Source organism: Phytophthora sojae (assembly GCF_000149755.1).
Source record: "Phytophthora sojae unplaced genomic scaffold PHYSOscaffold_3, whole genome shotgun sequence".
NCBI classification, from domain to species: domain Eukaryota; phylum Oomycota; class Peronosporomycetes; order Peronosporales; family Peronosporaceae; genus Phytophthora; species Phytophthora sojae.
This window is the reverse complement of record NW_009258117.1, coordinates 7,456,589-7,473,416: the sequence shown is the minus strand read 5'-3', so window position 1 is coordinate 7,473,416 and position 16,828 is coordinate 7,456,589. Positions and strand designations below refer to the sequence as shown.

The following is a 16,828-nucleotide window of genomic DNA, read 5'->3' as shown; positions in this document are numbered from 1 at the left end:
TATCGGGCCGAAGTCTGGACGCTGGGTGAAGATCCGGTCGCTAAAGTACCTCAAGGCTCTGGTTGGTGGTCGCTGGATTGTGAGCGACGAGTGGCTTCAAGGTAAGAGTATCAGAAATTTATTGGGTTTCCGATGTATTGTGCGATGCTAATCTGTATTTTTCATTGAATCGTTACAGCTTGTGCAGACCATGGCGGCTATGTGAGTGAAGTAAATTATGAAGCCGACGGTCATTGGAAAGGGAGAAGGATTCATGACGCCGTCAAGCGATCACGACTAACGCGAGAGAAGCTCCTGCAGCTTTCTGCGCCAGACGTATGGCTTATTTACACTTATTGTTACGTTGTGGCTGGCATAGAGCTAATCTATCTGTATTTCCTGGCATTTTTCCAGGTTGACCGCGCGAATGTCGGCACGATGCTGTTTGCAGATTTCTGCTTTCACGTCATCGGTGAATTTCTCCCACCCATGCCGCCGATCACCGAGTTGAACACGTTGATCTGTATGGGCGGTGGGGAGCTGATTGCGTTTATGGACGAGATTCCCGAGGAGATGCACAAGCGCGAGAACCGTACTCGGAAGCTCATTATCGTGTCCGATAAGATTAATCCGATCGCGCTGCGCCAACTAACAAGGCAACTGAAAGCGCAGCCGCAAGTCAACGCGGTATCCTCGGCGATCATTGTGAATTACCTGTGGGTGATCAACAGTATCAGCGAAGCGAAGCTGCGCGAGCTTCCCTGATTCCGCTCGCCAACTTGTGTCTCGGGAAACCGGTGGCGTTATTTAATGGACGAAGTGAAAGGCAGGCGATTAGAGCTGGGTGTGTGAACTGCATCAGCAGGTTCATTTCTAGTCTGTTTAGGCTTTACGAAAGCACTGGGGGACAACATGAAACAATGTGAGTATCGACATACACAGACGGTGGCCTACCCAGTTTATCAATGCACTTACCACAATCAGAGGTTTCTCCTTCAGCACAACTCCATGTACTTGTAGTAACGCGCCGGAAGCGAGCTCAACCGTGGGGTACTTCACAAAGGCTTGGCATTTCATCCTTCCCTCAGTGAAGTGGCGAATATCCAAAACTCTGCCGCACAAACAACAAAGTTAGCAGTGGTATGGTCATTCGGGCCAAGGTGTTGATTGCCTCGTACTCTGGCCCTGATTCGGGGGGAAGGACTGCACTGAAAACGGCCAGGAGATCCGCAAGCTCCACTGCCTTGGCCAGATTCTTGACGTAGAGTGTGTCGGAAGGCTGACCGCGTTGATACTTTTTCATGACCTTCTCCCCAGCGAGTTGTGCGTCAGGTAGGCGTTTACTTGCAAGCTGCTCCAAAGTCCAAGGCTGCACCGTGGGCATCACATGGAGTGAATCTGGTACTGCGCTTTTGAAACTCTGAAGCGCCAACATATCAGTAGAGGGTAAGAAGGAGACACATAGCGGCGAAGTTATCCTCGTCGCTGTCGTACCACAATCAACGTCCGTCCGTCTAGCTGTAGGCCATGCAACTCGTCCACTGCTGTGGTTGCTACCGCTTTGTTTGGGTACGTAATTGAAGCAGAACCCGTAGCTACCGACAACGTGATTTTCATGGAGCTAACTCGACCAATTGCAACATTCGCACACCGTTAGAGCTCCGACATTTTCACAGGTATAATATAACTGTATCACCCACTCCAGAGCTGAATCCGATGGCAAGACGTAGCCGAAAACAAAGCGCAGGTCTTTTTCATCCACCCCACGCGCGATATTCTTCACCAAAACAGTGTTCGATGGCGATCCACGCGAATAGGACGCCAATAGCGGCTCCTTGAGTAAATCTGTACGCAGAAACGAAATGGTTCGAGTTACAAGCGATATAGCTATCAGCTCATTCACGTACTTACAAGTATAGCATACCTTCACGTGGAACTCGCTGTCGTTCCAACTCGCTCTTTGATATCACACCTGGGCGTGCCAGTTGATGCACTTCGTGGCTGATTCCACTTTCAGCTCCGAGTTGGAAGGCTCCGTGAAGAGCGGCGTTATTCTTGATAGCGGACAACTTGTTCTGTCGTACCAAGGGCTTTCCAATAAGCTCGGGTCGTGAGTCGCTATCATTCGTTGCGGGTGAGCTGTGTCGGAAAGTGTTTGCATCCTTCACGTTAGTGCGCCCACCCAATTCAAACACTTGTGCTGGGTAGACTTCAGGAACTGGGGTGTCCTTCTGATTGTCGGTCTCCCCAGTATCTTGGTCCTCTTCTTCATCTTCCTCCTCGTCTTCTTCCACGATCTGTTCATCCAGACATTCACCCGTCCTCGGTCGTTTGCGATTCCGTCTCCGAGCACTCGCCATGTCGGACTCCTGTTCATTTAATTTGGGCTTAATTGAAAATCTCCCTGGAATCGCGTCGTCATCGAACGGCGGCGGCAAATTCATTTTGTTCATGAGATGAAGCACCTGAGTATAAAATCGAGGTAGCGCGATAAGCGCTGCAACAAAGAAAGAAAGGAGATACAAAACACCATTTCAGTTGCAGGCACCTCACAACTCCAAATGCATTATCGCAGCAGTCCCAACCATTCGCAATGTTGCGCACGATACTCTCGGTGGCCTTCGGATACTTGTACTCGAGCAATGGTGACGGCGCGTAGTGCAATCTGCCGCCCATACACAACCCGCAGTTAGAACTTGCTCCGCCACACTATTGCTGTCAATTACAATTATTAGTATACTTGCCCAAGATGCGGAGCCAACGGTGCAGGAGCATAGAGAGGGTTCTGCACAGGAGCTGGCGTCGGTGGGAGCGGCGGAGGCAAACCTTTAGGAAGCGGCGGTTGCCCCTTCAACGGCAGCGTGTGGCCAGCATCCACAGCCTCCGGTTTCGCCTCAGTCGACGTGGTTGCAGCTTCATCGCCAACCACTTCCACCTGAAGGTGGTGGCCAGCCAGCTCCAGCGAATTCAGACGCCTCTGAGCATTCTGCTGCGCTTCACGAGTTGCAAAAGTTGCAACAGCTTTCTGCAGCTTCTTGGGTGCCGCTGCGCCCGGTTCCTTGCCACTGGACGCTGCATTCTGGCCAAAACACACGACACACAACGGAATTTGAGCATTGATACACTCGGACTTTTGGCAGTGCAGAGCTGGACGCTACGTACTCGGCGCTGTAGCACACGGACGCGAGTGGCGCCGTAGTGGGTGAGCAAGGACGTGACGGCCTCCGTGGACAATACAGCCGGCAGGTTCCGTACGCGCAGGCTAAAGCGCTCGTCGAGCGGGGCGCTCATTGCCATGACACAAATGACCAAGTGAGCAAATGAGACAATCAAATGAGAACGTTTTATCTGACTCAAAGTATGATATGGTGTAGTGGATAAAAAGCTTGTTCACAAAAACAGCATGCTAAATTGTCTCTGTGGCTCTCTTCATCGTCCTTGCGTAGCTCTGGCAATGGTTTCTTGCTGTGACTCTAAGCAACCGACGGCTGCGTAATTGCGGAGACGCTTTTTACCCTTGCAGCATCTCTTGGATGGCACGCAGCACCTCGTTTTTCTGTTCGACTGTCAGCTGGGCCACGAGGTTCAGAATCAGCGCCACGGACGGCGTCTGCGAACTGCACAGGATGGCGGCAAGACACGTAGGCAGGCAACAATAGTTAGAGGGGTGATTGTATAGCCTTTTAGCCCAAGCGAGTTGGTATCACGTACCGAATAAAGGTGTTGAAGTAGACCGTGGTGAAGCAGTTGGTGATCAGTTGGCAGTCCATGCGGTCCATGACGCCACCGTGGCCCGGGATAACCGAGTCGAAGTCCTTGAGGTTGTACGTGCGCTTGATAGCCGACGCGTAGAACCCTCCAAACGGCGACACAACCGAAGCGAAGATTGCGAACCAGACGGAGTGCAGCTAAACGTTCATCAGCAACACAAAAGGAGGGGGTCAACGGTTGCTGTCTTCTAAGCCCGACAATACTGCAAGAACGCGCACCTGAATCGGGAGAAGCTGAATCTGTCCCCGGCCGATTAGGCGCGCCAGGAAGGCCGGAACATCGTAGAAGTGCGGGAGGAACACGTCGTTGGGAGTGCACGTCAGCGGGTCAGGGATCAGCTTGAACTGCAAATGCATAAGCGAGTGTTAGCCATGACAGGTTAAGTTCCTTTAACTGCCAATGCAGTCTTACCTCGAAGCTCTCCACCGGACAGATGATCCAAGAAAACTGCAGTATACACAGCAACGATCACCAAACGCATAAGTAACGAGTCCATGCAAACAAACCTGCCACATAACGCAACATTCTGTTCACTGCATACCTGAGCGATGAAAGCGCTGGAGAAGAAGGCGTAGATGATGGTGCAAATGAAAGCACCGATGAATCCCTCCCACGTCTTGTTCGGGGACAACCGCAGGAACGGCGTCTTGATGAACTTGCGGCCAAAGAGCTTGCCGCAGAAGAAGGCAAAGCAGTCGTTGCAGATGACCAGCGACACCGGGAAGAAGAACCAGAACAGGCCTAGACACGAATCATCCCATTAGTCTCTTCAACCAAGCAACGATTAGTCCAGCTATTGAAGAGTTGCATCGCATCGTACCGTTGAAGATGTTCGTGAGGACGTATTTCATCTGGAAGACGATCAGACCCAGCGTCACAATGGTCCACGTGTATTGACCTGTACAAGCGCCACCACAGCCACGGTACACCAGGTAAGTTTCCATACGTTCCCTCTTGCAAGATACCGACAAATGCGCAGCAACGTACCCATCTGGTACTTGTAGTACCCTATCGTAGCAAGAAGCCATGGCAACATACATTGCAATGCCACACATCGTGTTAGTTGAAGGCATCATCAGTTAGTGTCGGTCGCCCAGTTGCAGTTGACATCAGACTTTCGAGCTGTCGAGACAACCGCACGACCCAGCAGTCCAGTAGACTGCACGCACGCACCTTTCTTGAGGCTGAGCACGGACATGACGAAGAGCATGGCGTACATGGTGAACGAGACCCACGTGTGGTAGCGCAGGTAGTGCACGATGGCGGGCGGCACGAAGCGGATCTTCCTGCTCTCGATGAACGCGCCGAACGAGTCGCCGTAGTTGTAGAACAGCGCCACCACGAACCACATCCACTACAGTACAGTACAGTACAGTACAGTACACACCGCCAGATCAGTCCTCCCTCCTCCCCCTCTTACAGCCAGCAAACACTAGCAGCAGCAGCAACAGTTGCCCACCTGCACGGAGCGGAACCACGGGATGTTCTTCTCGGCCGCCGCCCGGTAGCGCACGTTCACGAGCTCGCGGAAGAGCAGCGTCTGCAGCACGACCACGAGCCCCCAGGCGTACATGTGGCCGCCGTACAGGATGGCGATGAAGCCGCCGATCATGGCGAAGCCCGCCACCACGCGCGTCATGAACTTGGTGAGCCCGCCGCCGGCCTTGGGCGCCGCGGGCTCGGGCGCCGCCGTCTGCGCGTTCTTGGGGCTGCCGCTGCCGTCGGGGCTCGAGCGGCGCTTGCGCATGGCCATCGTGCGTGCGTGTGTGTGAGCGGGTGAGCGGGTGAGCGAGTGTCGCGGCGCTGGAGGCTCCTTGCGGTGTGACGAGTGTTAGCGTTTCTGCCCAGGTTGCCCTTGCTTGTCTGCAAAAGGGGACCTGGTCGCTATTGGCTGTTAATGGACCGGATTTCCGCTTCGTTACGTCAGCACGCGGTCCGATTTGCATCACGCTTTAGTCCGATTTGAGACTTGAAGAGGCGCAAGCTTTTCATCTCAGATTCGGGCGACATGGCTCGGCGTCGAATCTCCGCGGCGATGCTGTTGGCGCTCCTGCTGCTCTGCGCGGGCGTCGAGGCCTCCATTGACCTGCTGAAGAGGGACGCGACCCCGTCCGACATCGTGGCGGCCACGCGCGGCCTCATCCACCGCCGGCTGGGCGCGCGCTTCAACGATCAGGTCTGGCCAGAAGATCCCATGGACGAGTATTTATTGTACAGTTGATTAACGCTCTAATTGCGTTTAGATCACGCTGCGGGTGCTGCCGTCAGACGCTGACGGTCTGGACGTGTTCGAGCTCGGGAGCGCCGATGACAAGCTCGAGGTCGCCGCCAACTCGGCTACAGCCATGGCGTACGGCCTACAATGGTACCTCAAGACGGCGCTGCACACGCAGACGGACTGGGACGACCACAAGCTGCAGCTTCCCTACGTGCTGCCGAAGGTTGATAAGCGCGTGCGCCACAAACGCAGCGCCAAGTTCTCGTACTACCAGAACGTGTGCACGGTCAGCTACTCGTCGTGGGCGTGGGGGTGGCAGAAGTGGGAGAAGCACATCGACTGGATGGCTCTCAACGGTTCGTGGCTGCTGGCATGTGTCCCCCAAAATGTTGTGGTAATAGACTGTCTACTTACAAGGCAACGAGTTTGCTGCTGTGCAGGGATCAATATGCCGCTGGCGTTCACCGGACAGGAGAAGGTTTGGCAGAACACCTTCAAGAAGCACTACAACGTGAGCTCTGCTGGCCTGAACAAGTTCTTCGCCGGCGCAGCCTTCTTGGCGTGGGGACGCATGGGCAATCTTCGCGGTAGCTGGGTGGAAGGGCCGCTTCCACAAGCCTTCATCGACGGGCAGTACGAGCTACAGCTGAAAATTCTCGAGCGCATGCGGGGATTTGGTATGGTTCCTGCATTGCCGGCGTTCGCAGGCCACGTACCCGAAGAGCTCAAGACTTTATACCCGAACGCAAAATTCACACGCTCGCCTAACTGGGGAGGCTTCTCGGACGAGTTTTGCTGCGTGTACATGCTGGATCCACAGGACCCACTCTACTATGAAATCGGTAAGACGTTTCTGGAGGAGCAGCGTGCGCTTTATGACTACACGTCGTCGCTGTATCAGTGCGATACATACAACGAAATGGACCCCGACTTCACCGACCCGGCCAAGCTTCAGGCAGCCTCGCGTGCCGTTATCGACAGCATGACAGCAGCAGACCCGAACGCGGTATGGCTTATTCAAGGCTGGCTTTTTGTGAACAGCCCCAACTATTGGACGAAGGAGCGCGTGCAAACCTATCTGGACGGCGTCCCGAACGATAAAATGATCATCCTCGACCTCTACAGCGAGGTTCGGCCTGTGTGGAACAAAATGGACAACTATTTTGGCAAGAGCTGGATCTATTGCGTGCTTCACAACTTTGGCGGGAACACCGGAATGCGCGGGGACTTGCCGACGCTCGGCACGGCACCTGTACTAGCGAATCGCGCCAGCAGTGGGACTATGATCGGCATGGGGCTGACAATGGAAGGTATTTTCCAGAACTACGTGGTCTACGACCTCACGCTGCAGATGGCCTGGGTGGATGCCCCGCTCGATATGGACGAGTGGGTTCCGAGCTTTGCTGCGCAGCGTTATCACTCGCAAGACGCGCACACGGAACGAGCGTGGGGCTTTCTGTTGCAATCGGTGTACAACCGCACGCTGGGATACGGAGGTGTCACCAAGAGCTTGGTCTGTTTGATTCCGCACTGGAAGCTCGTTCGGGATGGCTTCATGCCAACACTGATCACATACGACCCCATGGATATCACGCGTGCTTGGAAGGAACTTCTGCTTGCCGGCTCGGAGTTACACGCGGTGGACACGTACCGTCATGACCTAGTCGACGTCACGCGACAGTTTCTGAGTGATCATTTCATGGCCCAGTATCTCCACTTGGAGGACATGTACGCAGGGAAGGAGACTCCAGCGGATCAGTTGTGTGCTTGGACGGATCGCATGCTAGTGACGATCGAGTGGTTAGACGAGATCCTCGCGACGAATGATGACTTCCTGCTCGGCAACTGGGTCGCTGATGCACGCGCTCTAGCCGACGAAGTTGGGGCTGCTGAAGTGACCAGCCTCCAAGACTACTACGAGTACGAGGCTCGCAACCAGGTGACGCGATGGGGGGACAACAACTCGGAGTCCATCCACGACTACGCGGGCAAGGAGTGGGCCGGCCTCGTAAGCGGCTACTACCTGCCTCGCTGGCGCATGTGGTTGACCGAAGTCTGCCAGTCGTATACGCAAAAGCGCGACGTCAACGAAGCCGCGCTGAAGAAGGCGCGCGTCGATTTCGAGCTAAATTGGCAGCTCAGCCACGAGCGTTACCCGACCACCACAACGGGCGACACGCTCGCCGTCTCCAAGCGCATTTACGAGGAGTTCGCTGGGGTGAGCAGCTTCCAGGCTCCATGGTCCTGGAGGATGACGGGATACCTCGCGGGCAATCAGGTTGTAGCGTAGCTGTCCGCAAGGCAACGTTGAAGTTGTTGACACGCTGTAACTAAATGATAGCTTGAAATGGAGTGGCGCACACCATATTGCGATTGGAAACGCGCAGTATTGAAAGCCAAGCCAGCAGATCGATCATGGAGCAGCCCGTGGACAAGGAGACGGCCAAGGCCAAGTTCCGCTCCTCGCGTCTGTCCTGGAGCAACCAGGCCGAGCATGTGCGTGCTGCAGTGGCTGAGCAACGTGCCTGTATTCTACCGTAAGCTAACTGGTGCCGGTTGGGTGTTGCATGCACAGAAACTGAAGCAAGAGCTGAGCGACATCGCCATCGCCAAGTGCCACAGCGTGGCGGAGAAGTTCGCCGAGTGCGCCAAGGCCAACGGCATGATGGTGGTCTTCAAGTGCCGCGACCACAACAAGGCCCTCAACGCCTGCCTGCACCAGTACACCAACGACAAGCAGTTCGAGATCTACCGCCAGAAGCGCGAGCAGGAGCTGCTCGCTGAGGACAAGTAAGTTACAGTAGACCACAGCCAAGCTACAGTCAGTACCTACCTCCAGCAGATGAACACAACTAGAGAGCTAAGGAGTAAGCGTCAGGCTTGTCATTAGCAAGAAGAGAAGCTATCCCTTTACGGTAGTTCCTGTTGTGCAACTTACTTACTGCTTGCGCTGACGCAGGCTGCTAGCAGATGCGGCATCCACCGGGAAGGTGGCGAGCACCTCCTTGGCCGTAGCCATGGCCTCCGCCGCGACGATCTTGCAGGCAGCCTCGAGCTCCTTCGGCGAGTGGATCGCGGTGACCGACACACGCAGGCTGGGCAGCGGCTCCATGGTCTGGTGCGTCTTGTAGCGCGGCGAGCAGATGGCCACGCCCTTGGCGAGGCACTTCTGCATGACCGTGTCGCACACCTTGCGCTGCAAAGCGCGCTGGTTCTCCTCGCTGCCGACGCGGGCCACGACCTCAGGCAGCAGACGCACGTGCAGGATGGGGGACACAACGGCCTTGGAGATGCTGTACACGCCCTGGACACCCGCGGACAGAACGTCGTGCGCCAGCTTGGTGTTGTCGCGGAGCTTGGTGAAGAGCTCCGGCTCGTTCCTCATAATACGGATGGCCTCCGAGCAGCAAGCCGACGTGAAGGGCGGGGCCGAGGCGGAGAACACGTAGCCGGCGCTGTTGATACGCTGGTAGTCCACGACCTCCTGCGAGCCCGTGCTGAAGCCGCCCACACTGGCAGTAGATCCAGCCAGAGAGCTGCAGATGATGGCCACCTCCGAGACGTCCATACCAAAGTGCTCCGTAAGGCCGCGGCCAGACTTGCCCAGCACACCGAACGAGAAGCTCTCGTCCAGGAAGAGGCGGAAGAAGTACTTGTTGCAGAGCTCCACCACCTTGGGCAGCTCAATCATGTCGCCGTGGTTGCGGAACAGAGCCTCCGTCACCACGTAACGGCGCTGGCAGTCCGATCCGCGGTTCTTGCGCTTGTCCTCGTCACGCACACGCTTCAGCACGCGCTCCAGGTCCTCCATGTCGTTGTGCTTGTAGTAGAGCACGGTGCAGCGCGCCAGGTTGGCGCCCACCAGGATCGAGTCGTTGCAGCCCTCGTCCATGACGATAAGGTCGCCGCGCTTGGCGAACGCCGGCAGCACGGAGGACGACGTGGCCTCTGTGTCCGAGAAGGTAATCGAGTCGGTCGTGCCCATCATCTGCGCGATGTCCTTCTCGAGGATCTCGTGCGTGTCGATGGTGCCGTAGAAGCCGCGAGGGCCGCAGGAGCCGCAGCCGTACTTGGTCAGCGTCTTGATCGCGACCTCCTTAAGCTCGGGGCGCGAGCCGAGGCCGAGGAAGTCGAAGGTCGCCAGGTTGAGCAGCGGCTTGGCGTAGCCTTGCAGCTTGAGGTGCGTGTCGGGCGTGGCCTCCACGATGCCGATGGGCTTGGACTTGTTGACGTCCACCACGGCGTTGGGCGGGATGATGGGCTCGGGCGTCCACTCGTCGCAGAGCTCGTCGATCTCGCGCTCCGAGAGCTTGGCGGCCGTGCCCTTGGGCTTGTCGCGCTTGACAAACGTGATGTAGATAACGAAGACGATGAGGAACGTCTCGATGATCACGTGCTCGGGGCTGCGCTCGTAGATGGAGCGGATGTACTCGTAGTACGAGCTGGGCGCGTTGGCGAAGGCCGCCTTGATCTTGATGGTGTCCAGACTCAGCAGCGCCTGGTGGTAGCAACAGCAACGCACAGGCAAGTAGTAAGCATCAACAGCCACGGGATCCGATAACTGCAGCACAGGGAGACGCCGCGCCACGCACCTCCGCGAAGGGCTGGCCGATGGTGGCCCACCACTCGCTCATGCTGGCAGACTAGTAGCGGAGAAGGGGGAGGGCGAGGAAGACGCACGAGCTTCGCGCTCGCTCGGTCGGTCACTTGCTCGGGCGAGAGGAACGCAGAGAACTGATGCCGCGGAGGCGCTATGCGCTTGGGTCACGCGACATTTTGCGCGGTCAACTGTATGATTGGCCAAAAAGGAGCCGTATTATGGACGAATCCCCGCCTGACCCATCACGAGCAGGCCATTCCCTCGGGTCGGGTCTGCAAGCCGGCCCGCCTCACCTTTCGACCCGCGTCGCCTTTGCCGTCGTCACCTTGACTTCGCTGACGACTCTGCTGCTGCTACTGCCGCCGCTGCACCGCCCGTCACAACAACACAGACAGAGCCATGGAGCTGCGGAACCGAGCGACGGGCGCCTCGAAGCAGGGCCAGCGCGGCGTGGACGTGGCGCTGGGCCCCACCATCTACAGCGGCGAACGCTACTCCAAGATGAGCGAGCGGCTCAAGCGTCTGCACAAGAAGCCGTCCGAGGTCGCCGAGGCCAGCGCCCAGCGGGTGCGTACTCTCACAGCTCCAGTGCATTTTATCCTTTGTCTCCATTGCTGACTGTGGTGTGAGTGGGCATTGGCTTGTGCTGCGACAGATAATGCGGTCGCAGGTGATTGCGTTCGTGGTGGCGCTCGTCTTCGTGCTGCTGTTCGTGTTCTCGATGATGTACCAAGCGCACGTCCGCCGCTCCAACCGCAAGCCATTCGACGCGTAAATTTCTCCGGACAGACGGCGCGGCGGATATTCCGCCGGCATGTAGTTAGTTTGTTAGCGGCGGAAGAAGCCGTTGGGCTCTCGGACCGAAAAATGACCCACACCTTCAATAGACGACAAGTGCCTTCTGTTTCCACTCGACCCGCTGGACCAGCGGCTGGTCGCTGGAGTTGAGGCGCTGAGCGGTGCTGCGAAAGACTCATGGTGCAGAAGCTCTCGCCTTGACAAGGCAGCTCTGCTTGCACAATGTTCCCCCCTGTCCACGCAGCGGGGCACGGACGGATAGTTGAAGATGTTGGGGATCACGAAACAACTCGAAAGGCAATTCGTTAGCATAAATATTAGAGGGCATGGCGGCGGCCCCACCGAGGTCGGATCTATCTCTTCTTCTCCGTGCAGCTGCCTCGCCTGCCCAACAGCGACGCTGCTCTCATCGTCTACAGGAAGGATTCCCGATGTCCAACGTAGACGCTCAGCTCAGCTCAGCTCAACTCAAAACACTCAACAGACGGGCTTGGAGGCGGACACTGCGGGCGACTTCTTGCGCCCGATGCCCGAGATTTTCGTCAGCCGCGTGTACAGCTTCCGCACGAGGGTCTTGCGGAAGTCGCGCAGCTCCTTGTCCACGACGGCGAGCTGGCGGTCCTCGATGACCACGACCGAGGACGTGATGGCGAACTCGTTGGCGTCCGCGCACGAGCAGCCGCAGCTCAGCACGCTGGACACGCGCTCGGCCTCCGACCCGTAGCTGCCGTCGCTGGACAGGTGGTCGTCGTCGGGCTGCGTGTCGCGCGACGAGAGCTTCGAGTCGCGGAAGCCAGCGTCCGAGACCGCGACGTCCTTGGGCTTGAGGATGCCGCTGCTGCGGCGCAGGTTCTGCTGGCTGGCTCGCTGCGCGAGGCTGCTCCTGAGGTGGTGGTGGCGGTGCTCCGGGTCGCTGCAGGCTTCGTCCGCGCAGCCGAGGAAGTCCGTCTCGGTGCCCGCGGTGCTGCGGCGGCGGCGCATTGACAGTCGGCCGTGCGTGGCGCAGCGCGGCAGCTCGGACGTGGCCGAGGACACGGAGCGCTGCGAGGACTGCGCCGAGAGCGGCACCGCGAACGCGAGCTCGTCGATGGAGGGGCTAGGCGCCGCGGGGCGCAGCAGGAGCGGCATTCTGGCGTCGTGTAGATGGCTAGCTATCAATCGATCGATCGATGAAGGTGCCTGGGCTGGCGGCGGTGGAAATCGCGAAGTGATCGCTGCAAGGCGATGGGGGGACCGACGACGGCTCTCTATTCAGGCGTGGAATAGGGCAAGGGATGTTGGACAGAAACCGTGCTGGACTCTGAAGACTTCAATTGGCAATAGACGTGCAATTGGGGTGCACGCCGCCGCTGCTGTAAGCGAAGCCGGCCGTGCGAAAGCAATGCTAGCAAGCAGTGGTGATATGTCCACCGTGTACTGTGCTGCTTCAGTGGCGGTGGCGGCGCAGAAATTCCAGTCTGCGAAGCAGTTTCGGCTGCTGAGCCCAGCTGGAGCGACCGCATTTTAGAATCATCTGCCTCGATGAATGCGGTTCGCGCGAGCAGGCGATGGCTGGCGCCCGCGCTTTGCCCGGCCGGGTGGAGCAGCGTCGGTGCGCAGCTCGGGCTCCGCTCCAGCTTCGAGCTCAAGCGGGGTTGCCGTTTCTCGGCCGCCTTGATTCATGGGGGGGGAGCACCGCTGACTAACGTTGCCGCTGCTTCCACAATTAGATCCCGGATACTGTAAGTGCTGGTATCCCATCACTGCACCGCGCGACCAACTAAACGCCAAGTAACGGCCGAGCAAGTGAGGTGAATGGATATTTGCTCTGCGATCGCACGCATGAGCGCCGCGGAGCGCGGACTCTGTGGCTCGTGGTGATCGCCGCAAGGAGTCAACGGAGCTTCCCGGCCTTGCACCGTGCATCAAAGGCGACCTGGACAAAGTCGCACTTAATCGAGCCAAGTACACTGGCCGCCTTAATACTGGCCCTTATCGTGCCTGATTGGTCAGACCACTTCAACGCACGCGAGCGATTCAAGTTTGAATCGTCAGCAGCGATCTTTGGCTGAAGCGGAATTTTCCGCATCGAGGTGAAGACCAAGAGCAGAAAAATGCGCCTGCTTGGGATCATATCGACAGCGCTGCTGTTGGCGGCCTCCGCGGCCGACGCGGCCTGCGACCCGAGCAAGTGGACGCCGCCCAGCGACGGCGTGTACAACACCACCAGCCGCGTCGACCCCGGCAAGCTCAACGTGCATCTCATCGCGCACTCCCACGACGACCCGTAAGCGCTGCTCCGTTATCATTGCTGCAACACTGATGCTAATACCTACGATGCTGTTGCTGTATTGTTATTATTGCTGCTGCTGTGATAATGGCTGCTGCCGCCAGGGGCTGGCTGGTGGGCGTGGACCAGTACTACATGGAGAAGGTGCAGTACATCCTGGACACGGCCGTGGAGGAGCTGGTGCGCAACCCGGACCGGCAGTTCATGTTCGTGGAGCAGTCGTTCTTCCAGCGCTGGTGGCACCAGCAGGGCTCCGAGGTGCGCGGCGTCGTCAAGCAGCTCGTGAAGGAGGGCCGCCTGGACCTCACGGTCAACGGCGGCTGGTGCATGCACGACGAGGCCACGCCGCACTACATCGCCATGGTGGACCAGACGGCGTACGGCCACCAGCTGCTCATGGACGAGTTCGGCGTGAGCCCGCGCATCGGCTGGCAGATCGACCCGTTCGGCCACTCGGCCACGCAGGGCTCGCTGCTGTCGCAGGGCGTGGGCTTCGACGCGCTCTACTTCGCGCGCATCGACTACCAGGACTACGGCAACCGCAAGAAGAACAAGGACCTCGAGTTCATCTGGCGCCCCAGCAAGTCGCGCGGCAAGGCCTCGCAAGTCTTCACGGGCGAGATCATCGACCACTACTGTCCGCCCGGGAAGTTCGACTACGGCAACAACGGCAACCAGATCCAGGACGACGCCGACCTGCACGACTACGACGTGTGTGACGAGGTGGAGCAGTTCGTGAGCAATGCCAAGATGCGCGGCGCAGCTTCAAAGGGCAACCACGTCTTCATCCCCATGGGCTGCGACTTCCAGTTCGACAATTCTCGCCGCTGGTTCAAGAACATGGACAAGCTGATCCACTACGTCAACCAGGACGCGCGTGTGAATGTGCTGTACTCCAACTTGTCGTACTACACTGACGTCAAGCGGGCAGAGGGGCTCACTTGGAGCGTGAAAACCGACGACTTCTTTCCCTACGCTTCAGCGCGGGACGACTACTGGTCGGGATTCTTTACTAGCCGACCGACGTTGAAGCGCTTCGCCCGTGTAGCTAACACGCTGCTCCAGCAGATGCGGCAGATTGATGCTCTGTACCAGAGCCATCACTCCAGTAAACTTGTCGCACTACAGCGCGCTGTCGGGCTAGTGCAGCACCACGACGGCCTCTCCGGAACTGAGAAGCAGAGCGTGGCCGACGACTACGCTCTCCGCCTGAATGACGGCATCATCCAGGCCGAGAAGGAGCTGAACGAGGTGCTCTTCGTCATCGGAGAGAAGGAGCCGTATCACCTCTGCCTGCTCGCCAATACCAGCGTGTGTGACGTGTCCACACACAACGCCGAGTTCGAGGTGCTGGTGCACAATGCGCTGGCCCGCACGACTGTGCAGACGGTGTCAATCCCGATCACACACAAGTCGGCTGCGGCGACGGTGCTGTCGGGAGACGCAAGTATCCGCGCGCAAGATGTGTTTGTGGCGTTGCCGGTGCACCCTGTGACGCAGGTTGCTCCGTACTCGTTCGTGTTCAGCGTGGAGCTGAAGCCGTTGAGCACATCTCGACTGCTGGTGAAGCAAAGTGATGCCAGCGATATTAGTATCGGCAACACTATCGTGCACGAGCAGAATGTGAGTGAGGACGTGGATGACGAGGTGGTTGTGCTGGAGAACCACCACCTCCGAGCTGAGATCAGCAAGAAAACAGGCTCCATTACCAAGCTTGCAAACAAGAAGAAGAACATCCAGATCCCGCTGTCGCTGGATGTGGCGTACTACCAAGCGTTCCAAGGTGACGGACCCAAGTCTGGTGCGTACATTTTCCGTCCTGACTCGAACAAGACATACCCGGTCACTGATGGTGCTTCCAACGGCGCCGCGTCGGCCCCTTTGCCTGATGTTACAATGGTGGAGCTGCAAACCACCAGCCGCAGTAATGCTATGAGTGTGCCCCGCGTGGCGTTCAAGATCGGCAGCTGGGTCACACTTGAGTATCGGGTCAATGACGACGACAAGTTCCTCGAGATCGAGTGGACCGTCGGTTCAGTCCCAATTGACGACAAGAAGGGCAAGGAGGTCATCATGCGCTTTGACGCTGGCGAGAGTATCGCGTCCGACGGCACGCTGTACACGGACTCGAACGGACTGGAGTTTGTGAAGCGCGTGCGCAACCACCGTGACACGTGGAATCTGACGTTGCACGACGACCAGGAGGGTGTGTCGGCCAACTATTTCCCCATTACGACTGGCGCCTACATTAAGGACTCGAAGCGCCAGCTGAATCTAGTGACAGACCGTGCGCAGGGAGCGGCGAGTCTGGTGGATGGCCAAGTGGAGGTAATGGTGCACCGACGTCTACTCGCGGATGATGGCAAGGGTGTTGGAGAGCACTTGAACGAGACGGAGTCCGTGCTCGACTCCAACGCGAAGAAGCACGTAACCAAGGGTCTGGTGGTGCGCGGCAACTTCTTCATTAACGTCGACTCGGCCGATGATGGCATGCGCAGCCTGCGATCAAAGATGGAGTCGCAGTTCTTCCGTCCGCTCACGGCCTACCGCAAGCCGGTAACCAGCGACGTGAAGGCGAAGGTGCCGTGGCTGACCGTCGGCGAGTTCCCTCCGAGCGTGGGTCTGACGACGGTACAGGAGCTGTCGAAGCAGTGTCTGATGGTGCGTCTGTCGCACCTCTACGCCGTGGAGGAGCACGCGACGCTGTCACAACCAGCGACGGTGGACTACTCGACGTTATTCACTGTGAAGAACTCGGTGGTGTCGGAGGTGACGGAGCTGGTGCTGACTGGCACGAAGGAGCTGGGCGCAGAGGACAACCGCGTTGGTCTGGAGTGGAAGACGACGGACGATGCGTACGGCTGGTCCCCGCAGTCGCTCCCTGTGAAGGGCACGACGGTGACGCTGCAGGCGATGGAGGTGCGCGCGTTCCGCGTGTGCTTCTCGAAGGGCGATGTTACTGCTGTGGAGGCGGAGGAGTCTGGTGAAAAGAACAAGGCTGAGGATGTGGAGGACATCGATAACTGGGAGCAGGAGGAGGGCTATTCGTTCGGTGCTGCGCTGCAGGACCTGGCGCAGATGATCGCGGTTGAGTGATAAGTGTGTCCAGGTGATCTCGTCGATTTAGCGGCACTAAGCACAAGGAGGTCTGTTGATCTATTGTATCTGTTGATCTATGTATCCGAAGTACACA

General features: G+C 57.8%; 9 protein-coding genes across 9 annotated transcripts in view; 4 read left to right on the top strand and 5 right to left on the bottom strand.

Annotated features, from left to right (window-relative positions):
* Window positions 1-417: 417 nt before the first annotated feature.
* PHYSODRAFT_494973 (hypothetical protein) lies at window positions 418-744 on the top strand (the record flags this gene model as incomplete). The annotated part of the gene is made up of 1 exon (XM_009526112.1): window positions 418-744. The coding sequence occupies one exon, from the start codon at window positions 418-420 to the stop codon at window positions 742-744; it is 327 nt and encodes a 108-aa protein (XP_009524407.1).
* A 117-nt stretch (window positions 745-861) lies between these two features.
* Window positions 862-1,363, bottom strand: PHYSODRAFT_493685 (hypothetical protein; the record flags this gene model as incomplete). The annotated part of the gene is made up of 2 exons (XM_009526111.1): window positions 862-1,090; window positions 1,158-1,363. 2 exons carry the CDS (start codon window positions 1,361-1,363, stop codon window positions 862-864), a joined length of 435 nt encoding a protein of 144 aa, XP_009524406.1.
* Window positions 1,364-1,886: 523 nt separating this feature from the next.
* On the bottom strand, window positions 1,887-3,276 carry PHYSODRAFT_496693 (hypothetical protein; the record flags this gene model as incomplete). The annotated part of the gene is made up of 4 exons (XM_009526110.1): window positions 1,887-2,054; window positions 2,584-2,688; window positions 2,720-3,058; window positions 3,142-3,276. The coding sequence occupies 4 exons, from the start codon at window positions 3,274-3,276 to the stop codon at window positions 1,887-1,889; spliced, it is 747 nt and encodes a 248-aa protein (XP_009524405.1).
* Window positions 3,277-3,490: 214 nt separating this feature from the next.
* On the bottom strand, window positions 3,491-5,590 carry PHYSODRAFT_557610 (hypothetical protein; the record flags this gene model as incomplete). Its single annotated transcript, XM_009526109.1, has 9 exons — window positions 5,210-5,590; window positions 4,924-5,104; window positions 4,738-4,758; window positions 4,571-4,648; window positions 4,292-4,491; window positions 4,162-4,197; window positions 3,969-4,094; window positions 3,691-3,887; window positions 3,491-3,596 (listed from the first exon to the last, which is right to left on the bottom strand). The coding sequence occupies exons 1-9, from the start codon at window positions 5,501-5,503 to the stop codon at window positions 3,491-3,493; spliced, it is 1,239 nt and encodes a 412-aa protein (XP_009524404.1). The 5' UTR covers window positions 5,504-5,590.
* Window positions 5,591-6,095: 505 nt separating this feature from the next.
* On the top strand, window positions 6,096-8,258 carry PHYSODRAFT_495971 (hypothetical protein; the record flags this gene model as incomplete). Its single annotated transcript, XM_009526108.1, has 2 exons — window positions 6,096-6,324; window positions 6,409-8,258. The coding sequence occupies 2 exons, from the start codon at window positions 6,096-6,098 to the stop codon at window positions 8,256-8,258; spliced, it is 2,079 nt and encodes a 692-aa protein (XP_009524403.1).
* Window positions 8,259-8,636: 378 nt separating this feature from the next.
* Window positions 8,637-10,688, bottom strand: PHYSODRAFT_350782 (hypothetical protein). The gene is made up of 2 exons (XM_009526107.1): window positions 10,561-10,688; window positions 8,637-10,466 (listed from the first exon to the last, which is right to left on the bottom strand). The coding sequence occupies exons 1-2, from the start codon at window positions 10,600-10,602 to the stop codon at window positions 8,907-8,909; spliced, it is 1,602 nt and encodes a 533-aa protein (XP_009524402.1). The 5' UTR covers window positions 10,603-10,688; the 3' UTR covers window positions 8,637-8,906.
* Window positions 10,689-10,967: 279 nt separating this feature from the next.
* PHYSODRAFT_492337 (hypothetical protein) lies at window positions 10,968-11,343 on the top strand (the record flags this gene model as incomplete). Its single annotated transcript, XM_009526106.1, has 2 exons — window positions 10,968-11,135; window positions 11,239-11,343. 2 exons carry the CDS (start codon window positions 10,968-10,970, stop codon window positions 11,341-11,343), a joined length of 273 nt encoding a protein of 90 aa, XP_009524401.1.
* Window positions 11,344-11,843: 500 nt separating this feature from the next.
* On the bottom strand, window positions 11,844-12,558 carry PHYSODRAFT_557601 (hypothetical protein; the record flags this gene model as incomplete). The annotated part of the gene is made up of 1 exon (XM_009526105.1): window positions 11,844-12,558. Exon 1 carries the CDS (start codon window positions 12,492-12,494, stop codon window positions 11,844-11,846), a length of 651 nt encoding a protein of 216 aa, XP_009524400.1. The 5' UTR covers window positions 12,495-12,558.
* A 901-nt stretch (window positions 12,559-13,459) lies between these two features.
* The window catches only part of PHYSODRAFT_360129 (hypothetical protein), a gene marked incomplete at both ends in the record, with an annotated part of 4,039 nt that continues 670 nt past the window's right edge, over window positions 13,460-16,828 (top strand). The window contains 3 exons of the mRNA XM_009526104.1: window positions 13,460-13,632; window positions 13,740-16,296; window positions 16,435-16,722. Of these exons, the coding sequence (XP_009524399.1) occupies window positions 13,460-13,632; window positions 13,740-16,296; window positions 16,435-16,722 (3,018 nt within the window). The remainder of the gene's footprint in view (window positions 13,633-13,739; window positions 16,297-16,434; window positions 16,723-16,828) is intronic.

Bases quoted from the DNA above. Each gene is read 5' to 3' on its own strand.
- PHYSODRAFT_350782 (XM_009526107.1), bottom strand. From the start codon at position 10,602: ATGAGCGAGTGGTGGGCCACCATCGGCCAGCCCTTCGCGGAG. The intron at 10,467-10,560 runs GTGCGTGGCGCG...TGCTACCACCAG, and splicing joins TCGGCCAGCCCTTCGCGGAG to GCGCTGCTGAGTCTGGACAC.